We start from the raw sequence: 24,104 nt of genomic DNA, 5'->3' as shown, positions 1-24,104 counted from the left end.
GCTGGGGAGAGGCTCATGGGGGGCAAAGTCAGACAGATGGCAACATGTGTCTTACACATGGCAGTATGTAGCCTGGCTGATGGTCATATAAGAATGCATTGATAAGTTGGAATTTAAGGAAAAGACTTGTTTTTATATTAAACCACCTGTTATGTTGCAGTGAGGTGCAAGCTAATCATACAGGACCTTCTGCATTTTATCAACATCTACATGAGTAATGATGAGACTAGTTGCAGGTGTTGGAGTTCTGGGGGCCTGGACAGCAGCCCACCTTCACTGAGGAGATAAAGATGGCAGGGGCACCCTGCTGAGCTCCCAATTGGTGCACTGGAGGGTCACAGCGCTGGGCCAGGAAAACAGCCCTCCCAAACCATTGGTGAAGCAGCAGTGCCCAAGGCCTACAAACCAGGAAGAGATGTCCTAACACTAGTTTGGATGTGACAGCAGTCAGAGCTCTCAAGTTAAAAGAATAGTCTGTTGCGGCACCTGGTGTCTCAGTTGGTTAAGCATCAGCTCTTGATTTCGGCTTAGGTCATTATCTCACAGTTGTGGGTTTGAGCCCCTTGTCAGGCTCTGTGCTGACAGTGCAGAGACTACCTGGGATTCTCTCTCTCCCTCCCTCTCTCTCTGCTCCCCCGCTGCTCACGCGCTCTCTCTCTCTCTCTCAAAATAAATAAACTTAAAAAGAATGGTCTGACTGATCAGGGTGAAATTGAGAAAGGGCAAATACAAAATTGAATGTTTAAAGAGCAAGAAGGAGTTTGAGATGGAAGATAGAGAAAGATAGTATAAGAAGATGATGGAAAGAAGTCAGCCTAGCCACCTGCCGGTTTGTCACACTATAACCATATGCACAGTGTTTTTCTTCAAGTTTGAAATTCTTTCATTTTTTTCCTGTTAATTTTCTCAGTTAAGCCCTTGATCTGGAAACAAGAGTCTGTCATATCCACATACATAATTTACCTACGACTATAATGAAAGCATTGGGAAGAGGTCATTTAGTGTTTGAAGGAAACCAAAATTAATCTTCCTAAAGACTATTTTTAATATGCCACGGTCTTACCATATTACTAGCATTGCATTTACAACAACAACAACAACAACAACAACAACAACAAATGGCTCAAAATCAAACTTTCCTGTATGATGTGATTGAATGGATGCTTCATCAACTGCAAATTATTCAGATCACCATTATGTTTTGTGGAGACTCCTCATGTGAAAAGTCAGATGTCAATGTTTTCATCTTAGAGTCTAACTCTGAGCCTTGTCCTTATGAATAAACAACCAGAAATACTTGTCCTGACTTTACATGCAGTTGTTTCCACTACACTTGAAAATATTCCCCATCTGTTCTTTGGTTCTGATTTGTAACTTCAGCACTGTCTTGAAAGATGATGACCATAATATCCTCTTCTTAGCCAATATAATAAAAATTGCTGCTGAAATTTACATTTTCATAGCTTTTTCATAGTTGGAACTTGTTCACACAAAAGTTCTTTCTCAGAGTAACATATAGGTTCTAATTAGAGCTCTAATTAAAGCTATGTTTGCTAAGTAGCCTTTATAAACATTAATACTCCATTGCTGTGAAGCAATTAACTGTCCTTTCGTATCACAAAATAATACTAGATTTCTTTTTGTTTTGCCATATCTCCTTTGTTTAAATGCAGTTTCCCCAATGAGAAAAACTTTAAGAAAGGCTGATTTTGCCTATTCTCATATCCATTTATCTGGACTATGCCAAAGGAAGGGAAGTCATTCAATGCTGTGGTCATTCTCCTGACTGGATTTCAGTCATGACAGACCACATTCAAAATAGGACACTGAGCAAGGAAACAAGGATAGGATACGTAATTATAGACAAGTGCATAGAAAATTATATTAAAAGCCCTGACTTTCTGCAGTTTTTTGCTTCCTTCCATCTGTAGACAACAGAGGTGCCAACCTGATATACACTGACTTATAGTCATCTCACAATGTTAAATACAATTTATTGAACACTTAGTGTCAACCAGGTACCATTTGCAGGAGAGGGGGTGTTATTTCAATTAGTACTCACAATACCATTATGAAATAGGTATTATCCCTCCTTGACAGATGTGGCAGTGAAACTTGGAAAGGTTAAATAACTTTCCCTGAATACACACCTAAAATGTGGTATTTCTTGAATTTGAACTGAGACCTACTCGATGCTAAGACCTGTGATCTTACCCACTCTTGTGTCTCAGTCATATTTCATATCATTCTGTCAGTGAGTTCCATAAGAAAAAAAATTTATTCTAGGGTTCTCAGACTTTCTAAAAAGATCAACAAGTCCTCCCATAAACTCTCATTCTTGGTATAATAAATTCTTGGTATAATTAGGTTAGAAAAAAGCTAGCACAAGCACCAAAAAAATCTCAAATATAATAACCTACGATTTAAAAATATTGTGCAGTGAGAAAATAGTATGATTGTTGTAACTCTGGAAGCCCTGAAACAGATCCCTGGCTGATAGGTCCTTATACCTATCTGGCAGCCTCACAATCATCCACATTAACCACATACATGCCTGAAGCCAAAGATTTTCATTTTGAGGTTTCCATAAACAAATTATTACATTTCTAGGGAAAAATAATTCCAGGCTAATTTCAAAATTAACAATATGAACTGTTCAATTTTTCCATTTTCTTCTAAAATGAAAACTTGGAATATGATAGACTCTATGGATGTGCTCCATGCAGTAACCATTTTGAGTATGTGTGTGTGTGTATATATATATATATATATATATATATATATATATATATATATATCAGATCTAAGAACACAGTCTTTCTTTTTTCTTCTGTGTTGATTCATGCCAAGAAATTCCCTTAAAGACTGACTTAGTTTGGCATCTACCTTTAACATATCGACTGTATAACTGGCAAAGGTCCATCTCCCTTTGTACTCTACAGACATAGAAACTGTGTATGGGGCGTGTTTCCCCATGAGATTTTTTTTCAGAGTTTATGCTGCCAAACAAGCATTAAGCAACTCTAAATTCCTGAAAGTATGTAACTTTACAGGTACACAGTAGTGCATTTAAACATGGAGGAGCACTTTCTGTTCATCCCACTCTGCTAACAGAGCCATTTAATCCTGAAAGATGAGTCCACTTTTAGATGCTCCTTTTATACTATAGATCAGAATCCACTGCTGAAAAATGAAAAAGAAGGGAAGAAAAAATAGAGACCTATGATCATGGTTCATCAAAAAGCAAGAGCATGTTATTCAGGTTTCCCAGGATCCAATATTTTAAGTTAGAGAGGGCAGAAGAAAGAAGAGTTGGAAAATGAGTATTTTTTACAACAGCATTCAGGAATTTGGTAAAGTAGGCTTTACTTTTGGATTTTTAAAACTGAAAGAGATCTCCGTCTCTCAGAACAGATCTCTGTCTTTCAGATCTCAGAACATACAGTCCATGAATTTGCGTGTCATCCTTAAGCAGGGACCATGCTAATCTTCTCTGTATTGTTCCAATTTTAGTATATGTGCTGCCGAAGCAAGCACAGAGAATACATAGTCCAAATATAATTTTGCCTCCGATGGAAATGTAAGGTAAAATGCTTCAAACTCATTTAAAAGTCCAAAGACTATCTAATATGCTAGCTTGAGAAGTCTTTAGGATTGAAACACTCACCGGGTCAGTAGTTCTATTGAACAGTATTTTCTTTAGTTTCCTATTGCCTTTAGGTATTCCTTGAACTAATACTCAGGAGTTACTTGAATGCTGTTACCTCACAACACTGAACGTGTTTTAACACAGACAGGAGGGGATATCCCACATCCTGCGTATGTCAAACACAATTTATCAGCAACTCAAATTCAAATATGCATGATAATTCATGAATAACTTGGGAAAAATGGCAACTGTAGCATCAATTTGGAACAAAACCAAAAAGTCAAGTCTCACTTGGTTTAACAGTATATGAAAGATTTGGACACAAGCTGATAGTTGTTCAAATTTAACATTTTGATCACTGAATAATCTTATGCCTTAATATGATGAAGGTTGCAGAGCATTCCTTCCTGAAAAATAATTCATACAGGACAAAAAAATACTAAGTCTAGATTTTAACTCCTACATTGCTCAAGGAAGAGGAATAAAATAACCACTTAAGATGAGACCTTTCCTTGCTATACTTTATCATAGAGCAAGGTTTTCAGATGGTAGGGGATAAATTATGAAAGTATAGAAGTAAACATTACAACTCTACAGAGATATATGTACGTGCATCATGTGTCAAATGAGAGAACGCATAGACATTGAATTTTGTTGAACCCTCACAACTTTCTACATTAGGGTTCCTGCAGCATCTGTTTTTTGATTTTTTGATTAACATTTTCAAACTCAAAGTTGAATGTGTGATACAATGAACATTCAACACCTGCCATCAGATTCAGATTCAGAAATTGTTAACATTCTGCCATATTTTCATGCAGTGCCTTCACATCGTTTTTAAACACAGATGACCTGTCAAATCCCCACCACCACTGAGATCCACATTACATCATTTGCATATTTCCAGGGACGGGAACCTCATTACTTATTAATATATTAAAATGTCCAATGACCATAGTTTTTTTTTTTTCTTACCCTGAACTAAAATCTGCCTTCCTTGGGGCCCCAGGGTGGCTCAGTCAGTTAAGCGTCTGACTTGGGCTCAGGTTATGATCTCGTGTTCGTGGGTTCAAGCCCTGGATCAGGCTCTGTGCTGACAGCTCAGAGCCTGGAGCCTGCTTTGGATTCTGTGTCTCTCTCTCTGCCCTCCCCTGCTCTCTCTCTCCCTCCCTCTTTCTCTCTCTCTCAAAAATAAACATTTTTTTAAAAAATCTGCCTTCCTTGAATTTCTACCCTTGTGTTCTAGTTCTGCCTTTGGAAAGACATGGTCAAGATTTTTCCCTTCTTCTCTAAGTGGCCCTTCAAAACCCTTAAGTTCACTTTATAACAGACCATCTCATACAAATTCTATTTGTATTTTCTTCTCTTGTAAATTGAGTGCAGTGGGTAAAAAGATAAGGAGATGTAAGGAAGGAAGGAGGGGCTATAGGCCTTCTTAAGGGCCCACAAGATTTCATATGTGATATTTTCATTTTCATTCAGTTTGAAATTTCAATTTTCAATTTCAATTTTATCTTCTTTAAACCATGAGATCTTTGGAAGTGTGTGTCTTCTTTTCCAAAAGAAGGAGATTTTTCTGGTTTTGTTGTCATCAATGTTGTTTCTATCAGATTTGCATTGTAGTGAAGGAACAAAATCTGTATATTGTAATTTTTGAAATGTATTTAGACTTGCCTTAAGGCTAGCATATGATCATTTTCTTTTAACATTCTTTCAGTGCTTGAATAGATTATGTATTTTGTGTAGCCTTCTATGTATATCAAGTAGTTCAAAGTTTTTAATCGTGTTATTCATATTTTCTATTCATTTATGAAAATGTATGTTTATTTGTTTAGTTACTAAGAGAAATATGTTAAAATCTCTTAGTGTAATTGTGTGTATTCATTTTCCCTTTAGTTTTACCTATTTTTGCTTTATCTATATGGAGGCTCTGTGATTAAATGCACTTCTATCCTGAATTTCTACATTTTCCTGGTAAACTAAAACTTTTTTCACTACATAGTATTATTTTTTATTGTCTAGTAATCTTTTTTTTCCTTAAAGTCAGCTTTGTCTGATATTGATATTGCAAAGCCAACTTTCTTTTGATTAGTGTTTGCATAGTATTTTTTCATCTTTTTTTCTTTAACTTGTGTCCTTATATTTAAATTGTTTCTCTTGGGGCATCTGGGTGGGTCAGTCTGTTGAACGTCTAACTCTTGATTTCACCTCTGGTCATGATCCCAGGGTTGTGGGATCGAACCCCACATCAGGCTCCAAGCTGGCGTGGAGCCAGCTTGGGATATTCTGTCTGTCTGTCTCTCTCTCCCTCTGCTCCTCTCCCCCACTCACTCTCTCTCTCCCTCTCTCTCAAATTGAAAACAAATTTTTTCTCTTAAAACAGAATTTTTAGGTTTTTTTCTTTGTAATGAACATGAGCATTTAATCTACTTATATTAATATAACAATTGCTTTGATTCGGTTTAAACTACCATTTTACTATTTGCCTTCTATTTGTCCTGCACATTTTAGTTTCCTTTTCTTTCTTTTCTTGCCTTCTCATTTTGTATTATGGCATTTCTCCCCGAATTAGATTTGTAGTTTTATGCTATTTTACTGTTCCTTTAGTGTTTTCCCTAGGGATTACTTTGATATGCATCCTTGATTTATCAAAGTCTAAAATAAATTAGTAGTTTTACTTCTTCCCAGACAATGCAAGGACCTTCAAATACTTAAACTCTATTTACCTTCCTGCCAACATATTATTCTCATGTATTTTAATTATAAATACTTTATAAATCCCAAATATGTTATAAACCCCAAATATTTTATAAATCCCCAAAGACCTTCCTATTATTGTAACAAATACAGTCAGTATTCATTTAGATTTACTCACATATTTATCCTTTCATTGCTTTTCATTGTTCTGGAATTTTGAATCAAAAAGAGAAAGGAATTTAGTGCAAATTTGGTGAGTTCCACCCCTCCTTCATCCTACCTCTTTGCTTCATTTGGAATTCAGAAAAACATAAGGGCCCTGAGGCATATGGGGAAACATTGTGCAGAAACATCATAAGTAAGATGTAATGAAATGGGTAGGAAAATATACACAAGAAGGTAACATGCTCTGAAGGCAAGAAGCACAAAGATGTGCTTTATTTAAAAAGCCTTAAACAGTTAATGATTTGGAGAAGTATTGCCAAATTACACTCAGCAAATTTAGTAGTATGCCCCAATTTAGTGGGCACAAAAGCTGTTTATTGTTGAATGAACAACAAGTATAATGTAATTGGTTTCATACAATTAGGAGGTCACCAAGCCATGCTTGTTATAATTGGCATTGCCATAGCCAGGGGCTTGTGTGACCTCAAGCGATGATTGGCCTGAAGGAGTAAGCCAAGAATGTGTGTGCTTTGGGCTAGGAAGACTGACTAATCTGGCTGCAAGGCTCAAGGAGGGGGCCAGGAATCAAGTCACAGTGCTTAGGCAGGGCATGGTGGATTCAGCTGAATGTAGTCAGTCTCCATTCAGTTCATCACTCTCCAGGGGTTTGATCTGGAGCCGGGGATGGAAGGTGGTTGGGAGGAGGGAGGTAAAGTGGTAGGGCACCAGGAAACCACAATTGAAATGTCAGTTCAAAGGCATCCCATAATAAGATGGGATCATAATGCTTCTGAAAGCCATCCAGTTTGAAGCTGGTCCCCAGCTTGTATGGACTTTCACACAGACTGTCTTTAATTCCTGGTACTGAACCACCCTAAAGCAAAGATTAATGGTGCCACTTCTTTCAAAATCCAGTTTTACCTACACAAGGTTGTGGATTGATGACTGGTTGTAATATCAATCCAAATACCAGGGTCATCTTTTCCCAAACATATTTTTAATAGGTAATTAAGTTTAAGAAGTAAAAAAAAGGGAGTTTACCTGAGAAATGTCATATTCACAGAGGTGTGAGAGAACACTCTTGATGACTAGCAATCATTTATCAAGTATAAATGTTTTTCCTTAAGATTCCGAAAGCAGTAAGTTTCACTTTGCAAGTGTGCAAAAAGAGCAGAAAAATAATTAAGGACTCCATTTCTTTGCTTGCTCTGTTTTGGCCTTGTGAGCAATTGGTTCCTTTGGTCTGTGTGTAGTACAGGTGAGTCACGAGTTGAACTGGTCATGTGTACCACTTGGTTTTCTCCCCCATGTTCATGAACTGTGTGTCTAACCTCATCTGATCGTCTTGCAAATGAGCACCACTAGCCACAGAGGAAACTGCTTGAGAAAGGGTCCATTTGTAGTGAAAATCAATCATCATTGCTGGAAAAGCAACTCCAAGTCCATGTAGCATGGTTTTTCCATATGAGAACAGCATATTTCAAGGTTCTGATAGAACACTGGGCAATGACAAGGACTTCCAGGACACTAGATTCACCACCCTCTAAAACAAAGAAATGAACTATCAGTGAGGCTGATGTTTGTTGATTTTGGTGATATTTTTGTTTATCATTTAAAGCACACCAATTATTAACAATCTGTTTTGCCAGAACAGATAAGAATCTAGAACTATAAATCTACTGCTGGCCATAGATGAAGACAGTTCTCTTTTGTTACTTAATATCAGTATTTATTTTCTCCACTAGAACTGCTTAGCTTGGGCGAATTCTAGCTGATAATTTCAGAAGGGTGAAAAGCTAACTAGAACTGGGCATTTAGCCCAGATAAATCTGATTCCAGTACTATGAAAGAAGCAGCAAGGGAAATAGAAAGTCTTTGACAAAAATTGTTGATAATTGGCTAAGGACTGGGGAGGGAAACAGAAGACTTGGAGAGCTATGAATGTTATTCTAATAGAGAAGAAAGACACAAGGGAGGAATCAAGGTACTACAGATTAACAACCATCTCTTTAATTCTAAGAAAAATTGAATATATATACATATATAAAACTACAATTAAAGGTCTGCTTTCCAAAACTCAGGAAATGACTCTTTCTGAAGACCAAAACTGCAGGGGCAAAATGGAAATCTAGCATTTCAGTTTCTACTCTGTGTGACCTTGGGCAGGTCACCTCACGAATCTACATTTCAGTGACGTCCTCCTGCCTCATCCATAAGTTGTGCATGATGTGACCACTTATTCCATAGAGCTGTTATCAGGATTAAATCTGAGGCTTGCAGATCCAAATTTCTAATCAAATCATAGATGTTTAAATATTGCTAAGTATTTGTCTATTTTTGCACCAATTCATGTTAGAATTTTAACAAGTTTATATATGAAGTTATATAACATGTCACACACCATCTTGTTAATCAAAATTTAAGCAATATGGTTTAATGTCTTGATTACTCAGCTTATCATTATTAAGAGCCATGAATGAATGAGGCAGCAGTAAAACAGCACTGCTCTCAGCACTTATTCAGATGGTTCCTGCTTTCCAGGATTATACTGAAAAATAAGATGAAAACCCAGAATAACAGTAAGATCCTTACACAATGAGTCCCTTTTATTTAAAAAGTTCTAGGGGCACTTGGGTGGCTTAGTTGGTTAAATGTCCTACTCTTGATTTCCAGTCAGGTGATGATCTAACAGTTCATGAGATCAAACCCCATGCCCCTACCCTCTCAAAATAAATAAATAAACATTAAAAGAAAAAGTTTTATACAGTAAATAGAAACAGTTCTGGGAAACAATTTATTGTCCTGTCACTAGAAAGGATTAGGACCAATCATTCTGAGCAGATGGGTATCTATTTAAACTGCTAAGAATGTGAAAGAAAGGGAAGGGAAGGGAAGGGAAGGGAAGGGAAGAAAAGAAAAGAAAAGAAAAGAAAAGAAAAGAAAAGAAAAGAAAAGAAAAGAAAAGAAAAGAAAAGAAAAGAGAAAAGAAGAGAAAAGAAAAGAAAAGAAAAAAAAAGAAAAGACAGGAAAAGAAAGAAAGAAAGAGAAAGAAGCCAAGAAACCAAGAAAGAAACAAAGAAAGGAAGGGGGAGAGAGAGAAGGAAGCCAGGAAAGAAGGAAGGAAGAGGAAGAGGCTAGGAGTAAAGTAGCTCCTTCTTATAGCAAACATGAATCCTTGATCTTTTTTTCCTACTTTACTCCATTTATGAGATTAAATTAGTATGGTTGTAGAAGATACAATAAGATTTTAAATCCACGCAGATGAAGAAATAGCAGCAACTTGAATTTAATCACTGCCTTTTCTTTTACCACAGGATTTCAAAGGACAGCACCATCAAGTAATATTTACAAAGCATGCACAGTGCTCCCCACAGAACTAGTAAAGATATGGCCATTTTACCCTAAGTGTTTACAGTCTGGAAAACAAAAAGATATATTTTGAAGATTCTGAACTTCAAAAAATCCATGCATCATTAAGAATGTGCAGTCTATTTTACAGATGGAGAAACAGAGAAAAAGAATTGATGCTGTGGTCCTAGATCACCTAGGCAGTGACAGATGCAAAATCATTTCAGTTCCCTTCCTCCTATTTCAGTGTGTTCTCAACCTTGGTCAGTGGTGGCTTATTCCAAAGTAGTTCTGAATTACTCCTTAAATCTAAAGCAACAGTGTCTAAATGGTAATCTAAAGCATTTAAGCTACAGAAAACATGTTTGCCCATGAAAACACACTGAATGTCCATGTCGTGGTAAGTTATCAAATTATGAAAAGAACATTGCAGAGATTAAAATGTTGCATAAGAGAGAGAAAGCAGCATGAGTCAGGGGTTTGGGAAATATGAGTCAGAATGACAGGAAGGAGCCAAAAACATAGAGAATGAAGGCCTAAGCAGGGACTTAATGGACACCACAGAGATGTGGACACAGTTGCCTCCATTAACTTTTGAGAGGAAACCAAATATGCAGTTCCATAGACTGGGGGTTAGTGTGATAAAGAGGCTAGAAGTGAGAGCCGAGCAAAGATCAGACTGCATTATTTGAAGCAATGATGGTGCCAAAGTCAGCAAGAAAGGGCCCTACAACAGTATAAATCACTAGGAGGGAGAGTGTGGGCACATTTTTGAAAAATGAGGGAATCACCAAATACTGCCATTAGCTATTCTTAATGCATTAGAACGATGAAATGTGAGTTGATTTACGTGTTGTGATATTTTAGGAAGCACACTCTATTATTTTGTTCTTTGGCTATGTTTACATTAGGCTGTGTCTACATAGTTTAGCGCAGTTCCCTGTGGTGTTCAATTCAAATTCCAATCCCACCTTTCAGGCCCTGAATTTTTGCTTATGACTTGAGCCACCATGTTCTGAGCACCTTCAAGCAGGCACTGCACCAGGCTCCTCACACTGCCCCTCCAGCTGTGCTGACTCCAGTTGTCTGCCACTCTTCTCATGCAAACCTCTTTGTTTCATGGCATGTTTTCTAATGTGACCTGCCTCCTGCCTAGAAATAGCCTCCTCACCTTCTTCAAAATGAAGCTCAAAACTTACCTAGCCTGGCAAACCTTCCACAGTTGCCCACCTCTGATGCTGCCTTATTCCTCCTAGTTTCCGCCCTTCTTGACGTCATTGCTTTACTTCAGTTTCCATTTGCTGACATCTTGCTGCTTTTGCTGTTTCTCACATCTTGCCTGTTACCCTTCCATGTAAATGATTAGTTCAATGAGATAAAACACTGATCCTACTTTCCTTACACTCTAGGTATCGGTTCCCATCAAACAATTATCATTCGCTCATCCATTTATTGAACAAACATTTACTGAAAACCCACTATGTTTCATGCACTCTGCTAGGAGCTAGGAATATGGGGGGGGGGGTGGGAAGTGGGGCACCTGGGTGGCTCAGTCAGTTAAGCATCTGACTTTTGGTTTCAGCTCAGGTCATGATCTCACGGTTTGTGAAATGGAGCCCTACATCGGGCTCTGCACTGACAGGAACCTGCTTGGGATTCTCTCTTTCCCCGTCTCTTTACCCCTCCCCCTGCTCACTCTCTCTCTTTCAAAAAAAAAAAAAAAAGGAATACAGAAAAAAGTAAGATGTAGACCCCATCCACAAAGAGCTTGGGTCCAGGGCCCAGGGAATGTATTAAGTAATAACTGCTTAAGAACCAAGTAAGCTAGTTGAAAAGCAAAACAAAATTTCCTCTCCCCCAAGTACTTTTTCATAAATTACCAGGAAAATCATAGCTGACCTGAGTTGCTTCCCATATGAATAAAGCAGTGCTTTTGCCACTAGAGATATTCTCACCACAGAGACCTTTCATGAACAAAAAAGCCTGGGAAACCAGGTCTTCTGGTGCACCTGCATGAGGATAGATGTTCTGCTCCAAGTCTCTGACATAGATGTGTGTTTTAGTGACTTTCCTATTACATTAACTTTCTGATATTTAAGAAATATAGAAGTGCACACAAGTAGAAAAAAGCATAGGGGTGCCTGGCTGGCTTAATCAGTGGAGCATGTGACTCTTGATCTCGGGATTGTGTGTTTGAGCTCCACATTGGGTGTAGAGATTACTTTAAAATAAGATCTTTAAAAAAACAAGAGTAAAAGAGTTTAACAATTTATAACGATGCTTATATGACTTTCTCATATGACATATGCTTTGTGAATAAGTAATGACAGGGTTTTAATTTTTTTAATGGTTTTATTTATTTTTTGAGAGACAGGGAGAAACGGAGCATGAGCAGAGGAGGGGCAGAGAGAAAGGGAGACACAGAATCCAAAGCAGGCTCCAGGCTCTGAGCTGTCGGCACAGAGCCCAACGTGGGGCTCAAACTCACGGACCGTGAGATCATGACCTGAGCCAAAGTTGGACGCTTAACTGAGCCACCCAGGTGCTCCAACAACAGGGTCTTAAAGTACAACTTTTAAAATCATAAAATCGTGTTATTTAAATAAACTAATGAAAAAAAATTTTTTTATAAACTAATGAATTGATAGTATAATCAAAGATAGTTCAAAAAAATCCGGTCCATGTGTCCTTTAGCATTAGATAAACTGCTAAGAGCAAAGGAGAGGATAAATATTCTAAGCTTGAGTTGGAGAAGCCATAAAAAAAATGTAGTCAGTTCATTTCCTAGCAGATCCAGCTCTAAGTATGTGATGAAGCAAATAATCAAACTCCTTTGGAATAATTTCTTAAAGGTGATTTGATGCAATTGTGTTTTATTGAATTTCAAGAAGTTTCCCATCTGAAAGAATTAAAAATTAAAGTGAGTCCAAGTATGTACAAAGTATGTTAAAAGTATCACAAGTCAGTGGTAGGTGCAGTGAGTCCTATGGAAGTTTTGGTTGTTTGTTTGATAGAGAAAGGATAGAATACAGTGGCAGTGGAATTTTTTTTTACTATTAAATTATTTTAACTCACTTAATATTTTTATTCAATGATCTTTCTCGGAAAGTGAATGGACCTGGTTCTTAAGATGGAGTAGGTCCAGGTGGCACAATGTTTATGTTTAAAACCTATTTAATGATATATTAAGGCCACTGGAAATATTAGCCTATTTATCAAAGAGCCTTAGAACTGAACGCAAGTAGGAAGGAAATTGTAGGACATGGGGAATGTGATGGGGTGGAGGCGGTTTGCAGAGAGGTCTCAGAAAGAAAAGCCGCCCTCACTGGCGAGGCCTCCCTTAGAAAATGCAGCAGCCAGCCCCAGTCCTTGATCTTCTGCCAGCGTGTACTGAGGGAACTTGCCACATCTGAATCTCACATTTCTGTATCTCTCAGGGCTGTTATCACTGCAAATGCTGGCAAATGTTCTTGACATAAAACAATAGGAATTCTGCTGTCATTTCTGCATTAGCGAGTCATAAAGCTCTGAAAGAAACCCCAGTAGAAATGTTTTCATCAAGTGCATAAGAGAAAATAATAGAAGACACACAAAAAAAAGAGCAGATAATTTCAAAGCAAGATCGTGGCATCTCTGCATAGGACCTTAGAAGGACAGAGTTACAATCACTGATGTGAAAATGATGGTGATGATGAAGATGATGATGATGATGATGATGATGGATTTCAAAACAAAAATTTAAAAAACGTAACAAAAAGTCACCAAAATTTTAAAACCAGGTTCAAAGAATTATGTGAAGTAGATGCTTTTATAGGGTATTATCCAATAAACAGACATACATCCCCCAAGTATTTTCATCTCCCCTCCCTCTTCCTTTTGGAAAGAATCTCTTTTATCATTCAAAGCCGACATCTGAGGACAAGTCTCTTCTAACCGGAACCTCCGACATTATTACATTAGTAGCGTAAGTGCAGCAGTTCTCCCTGGAAACAGACTTGAAGGCAACATACCAGGAGCCACTCTCTGAGCTTCTTTAAAGGAAGTCAGGAATTGAGGAATACATTCTCATTGCAGATGGCTCATTTTTTGTATTGATTTTTAGCCCACGATTTGCCCCAAAGCACCACCCTGGGTTTGCCCCAGTGATGATCAAAGGCTCCCTAAGCCTGTGTCAGTTTTTATGCAAAATTTGTCACCTAGGAATTCCAAGTTGTACAATTTTTTTTTTTAATTTAAAGATTTCTTTAATGTTTATTCATTTTTGAGAGAGACAGAGAGAGAGTGAGACACAGAACCTGAGTGAAGCAGGTTTCAGGCTCTGAACTGTCAGCACAGAGCCCAACGTGGGGCTCAAACTCACGAACCATGAGATCGTGACATGAGCCCAAGTCGGTTGCTTAACTGACTGAGCCACCCAGGTGCCCTGAGTTGTACAGTAGTTTTTAACAAAGCTTAGACTGTTCAGTTGTTGAAGAATGCCAAAATCACATAATCCTTTCATCTTCTGAACTCATCTATTTAACTTCATAATGTAAGAGAGTTAATTAAATGAGAAGGTAAAAAACGAAACAAAACAATGCGAAGGTAATGTTGAAAAGACAAAATTAAATTTCACTTATAAATTACTGTAATATGAGTGTACACACACACAAATTCGCATCACACTTTGACCCCAGAGGAATCCATTATAACAGATTCATTATATTATGACTGAGCATTTTTTACTTTTCTAGAACTAGAAAATGTGCCCTAATCCTTAGGGCACACTTAGTAAATTATACAACTGCTTTGGGGAAATATCTGTTTTTTAACTGAAATTAAATGCTTTGGGAAAATATGTATTTTAAACTACACCAGTCTATCTCCCCTAGACAAATATGATCTAGTTGAATCCTTTGCATTTTGAAATTTGCAAGGAAAGGCAACAGGAAATGCATAGTATTAAATTTGATTTATACCTGGTTATTGGACAGATTTTTAGAGATTTGACAACATAATGATCTCAAATGCAATATATTGGATGGAAAAGGCAAGTACTATACAATTTACTTACACTTTAAAACACAAAACAATATTGTGTGTTCTAATGGATGTAGATCTATGTAATAAATGTAAAAAAAAAATCTCAGGGAAGGGTTTACACCTACCAGGATAGTGGCAGGTGGGTGAGTAAAGAGATGAGAATACAGTAAGGCTTTAGCTATATCTCAAATGGTTCATTTCTGAAAATAAAGTGAGCCAAGGCAAGTACAGCTAAATGTTAGCGTGTGTTAAATCTGAGAGGTACACACTGGCATCTACAAAATTGTTATCTGAACACTTGAAATCATTTATAATTTTAAACATTCCCAATATAATAATATTACAGAGTATTATCTTAAGAATAGGGCAAAAACTTTATTTCCTTAAAAGAAACTATGATGGCATTTCAGCATAGGGCATATAGTCAATGGTATTATAATAGCATTGTATGGTGACAGATGATAGCTACACTTACGGTGAGTATAACATAATGTGTGGGGTTGTTGAATCACTATGTTGTATTCCTGAAACTCGTGTAACTTATGTGTCAACCATACTTCAGTTTTTTTTAAATGGGGGAGATAGCAACATCTGCCCAACCAACTCAAACTCTGTGCTACCTTTTAACAGACATAGACGAGTGCACTGCGGGGACTCACAACTGCAGAGCTGACCAAGTGTGCATCAATTTACGAGGCTCCTTCGCCTGTCAGTGCCCCCCGGGGTACCAGAAGCGGGGAGAGCAGTGTGTAGGTAAGTACAGCAGAACAATAAGCAAAATCCTGTCCTAAACCTCTTACTTGCTTAAACCTCAGTCATTCAAAACAAAGCACTCATATTTATTTGGAGAATGATGGCTAACAACTGCTTATACTTTCATTAACTACTGATCCGTTTTCCACATTAATGAGAAAGAGCTAACCTAAAGGGTGAGCGTATTCTGGGTATAAAGTGTCAGTTACATGGTAGACTAAGCAAAAGCATAAATTTGGCATATGGATGGGACCACAAAAGCAACCAAGGAGATCATTTTAAATTAGCTGTTTGGGGGCCATAGCAGTAAAACACTGATGATATGAACCTTATTCACTGGTTCATAAAATAGCATAGCTTATAGGGCAAATGGTGAGGTTCAAATCCCAGCTGTACCCCCAACTCACTTTGAGGCTCTTCACAAGTGACTTACATAGGCTGTGTGTTAACTTTTTTCCTTTGTGGTATGGAGATAATACTAGCCCCTACCTCAGGAGCTCACATGTGGGAGTGCTTAAAACAGCGCCTGGTCCTGGGTGGAATAGCTGTGTACTATCATTATGTGACGAGTTAACAGACATGTACTAAACATTCTTTATGTTGCAAGTGGGTGCAGTGCTGGGAACGCAAAGCCAAGTATAGCATGTGCCTCTACTTGAGAGCTCTACTTGAGCTACCTGAGGGCAGGGGCCAGATCTGGTTTGTGTCATTGCTGTCTCCCCAGTCCCTGAAGAGTGCCTGCCAAGTAGATGCTCTGTGCATTTTTTTTTTGAATGACTGTAAGAACATAGTATGAGGAGGCTGACTGGCAAATAAGAAGTAAACAGTAAAAAGTAAATGTGTTCTGGGATCAGTCATGAGGTCCAGCACCAGGAATGAAACTTTCTAAATTGACTCCCTGTGTCAATTGCATTCATATGATATTGACATTGATTTACATACCGTTTTTACCATACATCAGTGGAGAGTACTTCTTTTCTCTTAGTAACAGAGGATAAGAATGTGGGGACAGGGAGCTAGCATCAATTTTCGCCTGAGAATGCTGGCTGTTGACATCAGGATGTCAACACTGAGCTCCTCATGGGCCCTGGCCCAGTTCTGCCTGCCATGGGGTTGTGCCCAGGTGCTGGGATTGGTGCCCAGCCTCTGAGAAAGGCCCAGAATTTGTGGGACTGAAGCTGTGATTTAGGAAAAGACTGTGTGGAAAACTCCACAGGCACCAAAGTTTTGCCCACTGGATTAGTCAGGAGAATAAACACCTTAGGGTATAAAAGGTATAGAAAAAGAACTAACTCAACCTACTATGGGAACAATTAAAAATAAAATGTATTCTTATAGCCCTATATGATATGGCAGGAAGAAACATTCTTAAATTCAGATCTAATCATGGGGCTGCCCTGGTGTTCCCCTCACCCACAGAACCAACTCTACATTCGTCAACAGAACATATAAGATCTTCTTCCATCAGATCCTCTGTGGTATCAATACCTCCCCTCCCCCACAAAATATTACACTTCAGTCCTGTCCACTAGTTATAGTTCCGCACATACATCACACAATGTCACACCTTAGTGTCTGTACATAAGCTCTTTCAGCACCAGGAACATGCACCCCTGGCAAACTCCTATTCAATTTCCAAATCCCAGCTCAGGGTTACTTCTTCTGAGAAGTCTTCCATGATTTACCCAGATATGATTAGTTACTCCCTCCTCTTTGTCAGTACTTCTCAAACTTTGATGGATCTTTTTTTTTAATGTTTATTTATTTTTGAAAGAGAGACAGTGTGAGCGGGGGTGGGAGGGTGGGGGCAGGCAGAGAGAGAGAGGGAGACACAGAACTGGAAGCAGGCCCCAGGTTCCACGCTGTCAGCACAGAACCTGACGCGGGGCTCAAACCCATGAACTGTGAGATCATGACCTCTGAGCCAAAGTAGTAGGCTTAACTACTGAGCCACCCAGGTGCCCCTTGATGGATCTTTTTTTGTAAATTTCTAGTCTGTTACAGATCAATACTACTGTAAAATACAATAAAAATGTTGTGGCAATACCAAATTGCTATTCCTAAATACATATTCTGAATTTCTGTACTTATTTGTCGTGGACTGGTCCAAATAGTCCATGGATCAGCAGTGGTCAGCAGGCCACACCTTGAGTAGAGTGGTGCTCTCTCTGTACCTTGTGTAGCTTTCTTATTGTTGATCTTATCATTCCATGCAGTAATATGTTTTCATGCCTTTCTTCCATGCTAGACAAGGTGCAATGTACATGTATTTATCATCATTAAAAACCAGCAGTGCCAAACACAGCACTTGCAAATAACAGTGATTCAGTAGATGCTTACTGGTTGAGAAGACATACATCAAGTATTACTGAGGGCTGACTATATACCACATACTGTTCTAAGTGCTGGGCCATCATAGTGAACAAACACAGTTTACAGAATCACGGCCCTCATGGAGCTATTAGAAGATACCATTTATAGAAACTAACTGTCAATACTGGCACCTGGCTATAATACTGGGTACTAGGAAGAACCACGCTAAAATTGCTCTTAATTAGTATGAAGTCTACACTCATTCAACTAATGTTTATCGAGCACCTACTATGCCAAACCCTGTTCCAGGTATTAAGCACACAGCAGTGAACAGACAAAAAATACTTTACCTTTGCCTCAAAAGGATACAGGTCTTATTTGCCATGCATTATAGTGAGGGAGACAGACAAAAGGCAAATAAACACATAACACAATCCCAAGGAGTATGAATGGCTACAAAGAAATATAACGTAGGAAAAGGGGACAGATGGGGCAGAAGAAGCTATTTTGTATGAATGGGCAAAGATGGCCTCCCTGAAGTGACATTTGAGCAGCACCTCAATAAATGAGGTAGAAAGCCATGTCAATATCATTACCTTTTATTTCAATATTCAAGTGAAATCAAATCTATTTTGCAGCTTATTAATAATAGCTGCCATTTATTTTTACCCATTCCATTTTGTGCAAGAAAGTTTGCCTACATAATTTCATGTTATCCTACCAACAAGTCGACCATATTGTAGTATTATCACTTACAGAGGAGGAAATGGAAGCTTTGAGAGGTTAAGACCATGCTAGTAATTGCCAGAACAAAGATTCCAATTCAGGTTATCCTGAGGCCACTTGAGCATACTGCCTTCCACAGTTTTAGGTAGAAGGGTTCAGCATTATTGTTTTGTTTTTGTTTTTTATCAGAAGTTAGTGTCACTACATAGTCTTACATAGTACGTGCATAATTGTTATTTTAAATCACACACTCCATGTTAGAATTGTCACAAAGCGTAGAGTTAATGAAATTTTATTATGCTTCTAAGATGTTAATCCTACTCTGCAAGTTCTCAGCTGAGCATTTTATAGTTGGGAATATTTATCTGAGAAGAACACAGCCTGGAACACTTCATCAGTGTGTCAGAGGTCACTCTCAAGAGGTAATTTGTGTAGCGTCCTATTCCTTCCATGGCATTCTTTCATTTGATTCTCACAGAAACTTCATAAGATACACATAGCAAGTATTACTATCCACATTTTACAAAAGAAAAAACCAAGATACCAGACATTTATGTGACTTTGCCAATGTAACCAGCTGAGCAGCAGACCATACCTCCTGTCGCTTAGATTATGCTACATCGCTCGATTCTTCTGCAGTTTTTGACTTTTACCGTTACAAATAATTTTTTAGATCCCCAAACTAACACTAATATATATGTGAAATAGTCATAATTACTCTTCTGTCTTTAAATCTCAACCCACTCAACCAGCTTTATGAAGTCTTTGTTTCTAACATCTCACTCAGCTGCAGAATGGAGAATATTTTTAAAACACAAACACTAATTTGAAAAGATAGGGACAATTATTTTAAGGGAGATTTTCTCCAGCTAGGTTTCCTAGATAATGTCCTGCTGAGAACTTAAGAGCTAACAACTATGGATAGTTAATAATTTGGTTCTCTTTGTGTGTGTGCCTGATAACCCAGACATAGATGAATGCACCATCCCTCCATATTGCCACCAAAGATGCGTGAACACACCAGGATCATTTTATTGCCAGTGCAGTCCTGGGTTTCAGTTGGCCGCAAACAACTATACCTGTGTAGGTAAGCTTTTGGGGCGCTGCCATACCGACTGATTTCTATCTTCAAAAAAAGGAAACGTCATACCATGTTGTTCTATTTCCAGTTTTTCTGTGTTCTTGAGTGAACTGATTTCCATCATCTTCCCTGCACAAAGCTGAAAAGACAGTAACCAATTTGTCTCTTAAAACACATCAAGATGTGAATGGAAACTTTGTTAATGTTGGTTTTTAGTTGTCCTCTGTGGGTTTATCAAAAATATAAAAAACTACAGATCAACTGATATACGCACACCAATTAGTCAGCAGTGTGTGATATAAATGCTGAAGGTGCCAAAGGGTTACTGCAAGTTCAAGTACATAAACTTTCCACTGAAAGTGCATCTGATTTTTACATGCTTCTTCTCCCCTTTCAGAATGCAGTGCCATGGCACAAATTTTAAGATTGGCATGACATGGAAAGAATCTAGTGCAGGAAAAATGCCTTTTCACAACATTTTCAGTGCCTTGGAGCATTGCAAAACTCTGTATGGGTCTCAACAGCTTATGCTATAATTGTAATGGAATTTAACAGAACCCATTTAAAAAGTAATAAATAGCACAGATAAATCTTCACCACAGCATGCTGAGAGACTGTATCAGTACAAATGTCTTATATCAATTATTTATAGACTTGGCACTTTGCATTTGAACAACAATAAAAGAAAATAGATGCTAGAATGTATATTTATTAGAATCATTAAATTCTTTTGGAAAGACTCATCAAACACAAAACTAACTGTCATCCCCAGAAAGAAATATTCTGGTATTTCTAAAAGAAGTGTATGGCAGATGTTTGAAGTTATTCCAACAAATATGAAACCTGAATGGATGTTCTCCAGTGAGCTTCTGCAGGGCAAAGAATCCAACTAGGGAATTATTCACTTATCGTTAGATGACATAGGTACAAAAGAGCAAGGATATGGTTGAAGACGTAGATATATGAGTGTATATAACTTTTCCTTTCAGATATAAACGAATGTGATGCCAGCAATCAATGTGCTCAGCAATGCTACAACATTCTTGGTTCATTCATCTGTCAGTGCAATCAAGGATACGAACTAAGCAGTGACAGGCTCAACTGTGAAGGTGAAATATTTTCCAAATAATTTGCAATAACAGTTCAATCCCTATATTTTCTGCTGCTTTATCCAATTATGTACCTGTTTATGAAAACAAATTTTTATCCATGGAAATTCTATTCTTTAATTAAGTTCTGTGATAACATTGGCTTTTTAGTTTGTCACCAAGAGAAAGGAGAAGGGACAAAATAACTGAAATATTAGATGCAGGCTGGGTCTAATAATTAGAAGGGGTGTTCTGGTGTCTCGCTTCTCAAAGTGATCTGATGGCCAGCAGCATTGACACTTCCTTGTCTCTACTTGCAAGAAATAGAGATCTCAGGCCCCAGACCAGACCTAGTGAGTTAGAGGCTGCATTTAACAAGAATCCCAGATGACTGGTACACACACTTAAGTCTGAGGAGAAATGATGACATTCAGAAACATTAGAATATAAACCAAGAGACCTGTCCTGTAGTCTTATTCCTGCCACTGTTTGACTTGGGCACACATTTCTTAAGTTGCCTGGGCTTCGCTTTCCACATGAGTAAAAAGAGGGCCATTTAATTGGAAGGATGACCTTCAGAATCCATTGCCCATGAGTGTTCCACTGTGCAATTCAAAAGGCATAAGACATCCTGAGGGGAATGCCATTGACACTTGATGTCTTTGACTTCCTTCCAGCTTTACTTGGGGCCACAGAGGTCATACCCCACCTGGAGAGGTTTCACATCATGCCACTATGCTCAAAACCAAAAGGGCCTGGCTCTGGACAGCTGCTTCTGCCCTTCTGAGCAAACTACAAAGACATCACCATTGAGAAATGCAAAGCATTCTTCACTTGAATTCCCAATTCATTCATTCAGTCTGTTCAGTCAGTATTTCGAGGTCTGAGATTTGCCAAACTCTCAGCAATAATTGAGTAAAACTGATGTGTGGCAAAGTTCTAGGGGAAATGAGCTGATATTGTATAATTTTCCTTTGAGCTTCTTATAAAGTATTATATTTCTGTTTTAGAGTTTATAGTATTTTTACCCTCTTACCTTATCTTTAAAAATATTACCAAAGTAGTGACCTGTACGTTTTTCAACTCTGTGTCCTTGCTCTTGTCTAATTCAACAGATATTGATGAATGCAGAACCTCAAGCTACCTGTGTCAATATCAGTGTGTCAATGAACCTGGGAAATTCTCGTGTATGTGCCCCCAGGGATACCAAGTGGTGAGAAGTAGAACATGTCAAGGTAAGCTTATTGTTTTCATATCTGTTAACTGTTCATTTTTAACCAGGAAAAGCAGGGACAGAGTTACAGGATTCTCTACCATAGACTTTCATTTTTTCCATCTTGCATATAATTTGAACTCTTTTTTCCCTTGCTCATCATGCATTATGCAAATCTCATCAAAAGGGTATTATTCAGTTAACACTGACTTTTTTGAAATTTAAAGTAATTATTTTTCTTTCTTAAGATGTAAGTAATTTTAATAAAATACTGATATCTCTTCTATATAGCCTATATAATCTCTATGATACACATCTTTTAATCACCAACCCAAAAAGATTCAATTATTAAAATATCTTGCCATGAGTTTGAGTCCAGAGAATAAACTTAATATGTGGGTTAGGCAAACCTCAAACTAGTCTCAATTCCCTAAAATACCAAGATTATAAATTGGGTAGTAATTTAGGTACTGAGAAAATCAGCCTCATGTGTCTTAAAATGAGCTTGAATTCTTCAGCAAAAAAAAACTATAGATCCAAAAATAGCTAATATACTAGGGTCCAGTTTTAAAATAAACATTCAGGTAATATTCATACCTATACACCTCCAATGCTACAATGTCGTTTAGAATTTCTTTAACAGGGAAAAGAAAACAGGGATAGAACCAAAAGTATAGATAATCCTAGAAAGGCTAGTATAAACCCCTACATTTACATAAAGCAGTGAACAAGTAAAAAAAAAAAATGACTAAACTTGACGACAGAAAATCTGAGTCCTAGTCTTCTATCTATGTAATTCTGAACAAATTATGAAAATCTTTGACCCTTAACTTTGGAAAAGGGAGTTGTGAGAATGAAATGAAATAATATACATAAAAATTATAAAGCCTTACATAAACTATAAAGCCTTACAATCCAAGATTTTTTTAGTTTATTTATTTATTTTGATGGAGCGGGGAGAGAGAACGAGCAGGGGAGGGGCAGAAAGAAAGGAAGAGAGAGAATCCCAAGCAGACTCTGCACTGATAGCATAGAGCCCAATGCAGGGCTCGATCTCACATACAGTGAGATCATGACATGAGCCAAAATCAAAAATTAGATGCTTAACCGACTGAGCCACCCAGGCACCCCCAAGATGTTCTTGTAACATGTACTTAGCCATGTAAGTGACTAGTAGCAAATCTTCTCTAGAGAGTCCTTTTTAATCAGAACTGAGAAAGGACATACAGGAGCAATAAATCCTTCAAGAAAGGAAAAGACCAAGGAAAGGAGACACTAGGGATTCTCAGTCTATATCATGATTTTATAGGAAAATATTAATTCACCGGAACACCCAGGACCTGCGGTTTTATAGTATGCATATGGCCATTCAACTAGACTCCATCTACTAAATATGAGCATAATCAGAATGGCATTCATTGCACAATGAACCCCTTTAATCCCCTTTCCAGGTTACTGGGGACTTTAATGTTAATTGTGGGAAAACATTGCATTCCAATGATTTTGTTTTTTAAAGCCTAACTGAGACTTTTAACATGAATATTACATGGAGGAAAATGTTAGCCAGTGGGATGTCCTAACCAATTTCCCTGGAGTCCTGCAAAAAAATGTCTATGTGTTTTTTTTTATCACAAATGGATTTGATCCTCAGCAAAAGACAGAAGCAAATTAACATACAGTGGAATCTTACCTGCCTACTCTAGTATATGAAAACATTTCAGTTATAACGAAAGGTGAAAAATGCACTAGAATTGCAAATAAGGGATTCATGAGTGTTATATCTTGAAGATATGCAGCTCCAGAATGTTTGGCTAAGCCAAAAACATTTTTTTATGAGAGAGACTTAACATTCTTTTAAGGTACAAAGCAATTGGTTTTCTCCACTAAAATCATCTCTTCCCAACATCGTCCATAGACTAAAGTAAAAACGAAAGAGTTCAGATTCTTACCTTTACACAAAAAGCTCATTTTGAGGATGAAATAACTGTTCTCATTTCCACAGCCTTGCAAAAATGAAAACACTGTGTGTGTTTGGATGGGGTGGGGGAG

General features: G+C 37.8%; 1 protein-coding gene and 1 non-coding gene across 3 annotated transcripts in view; one reads left to right on the top strand and one right to left on the bottom strand.

The window, feature by feature from the left end:
* Positions 1–24,104, top strand: part of EFEMP1 (EGF containing fibulin extracellular matrix protein 1) — a 60,600-nt gene that overhangs the window by 27,614 nt on the left and 8,882 nt on the right. For both annotated transcript variants that reach the window (XM_027072418.2, XM_015074209.3), the window contains 4 exons: positions 15,512–15,634; positions 19,641–19,760; positions 20,744–20,863; positions 21,958–22,077. In XM_027072418.2, coding sequence (XP_026928219.1) covers positions 15,512–15,634; positions 19,641–19,760; positions 20,744–20,863; positions 21,958–22,077 — 483 coding nt within the window. The remainder of the gene's footprint in view (positions 1–15,511; positions 15,635–19,640; positions 19,761–20,743; positions 20,864–21,957; positions 22,078–24,104) is intronic.
* Positions 3,434–3,537, bottom strand: LOC113603319 (U6 spliceosomal RNA). Its single transcript, XR_003424898.1, has one exon. It is a non-coding gene; the product is annotated as a U6 spliceosomal RNA (small nuclear RNA).

This window comes from Acinonyx jubatus, chromosome A3 (assembly GCF_027475565.1).
Source record: "Acinonyx jubatus isolate Ajub_Pintada_27869175 chromosome A3, VMU_Ajub_asm_v1.0, whole genome shotgun sequence".
NCBI lineage: Eukaryota > Metazoa > Chordata > Mammalia > Carnivora > Felidae > Acinonyx > Acinonyx jubatus.
The sequence above is the reverse complement of the archived record's forward strand: the minus strand, read 5'-3'. Positions and strand labels throughout refer to the sequence as shown.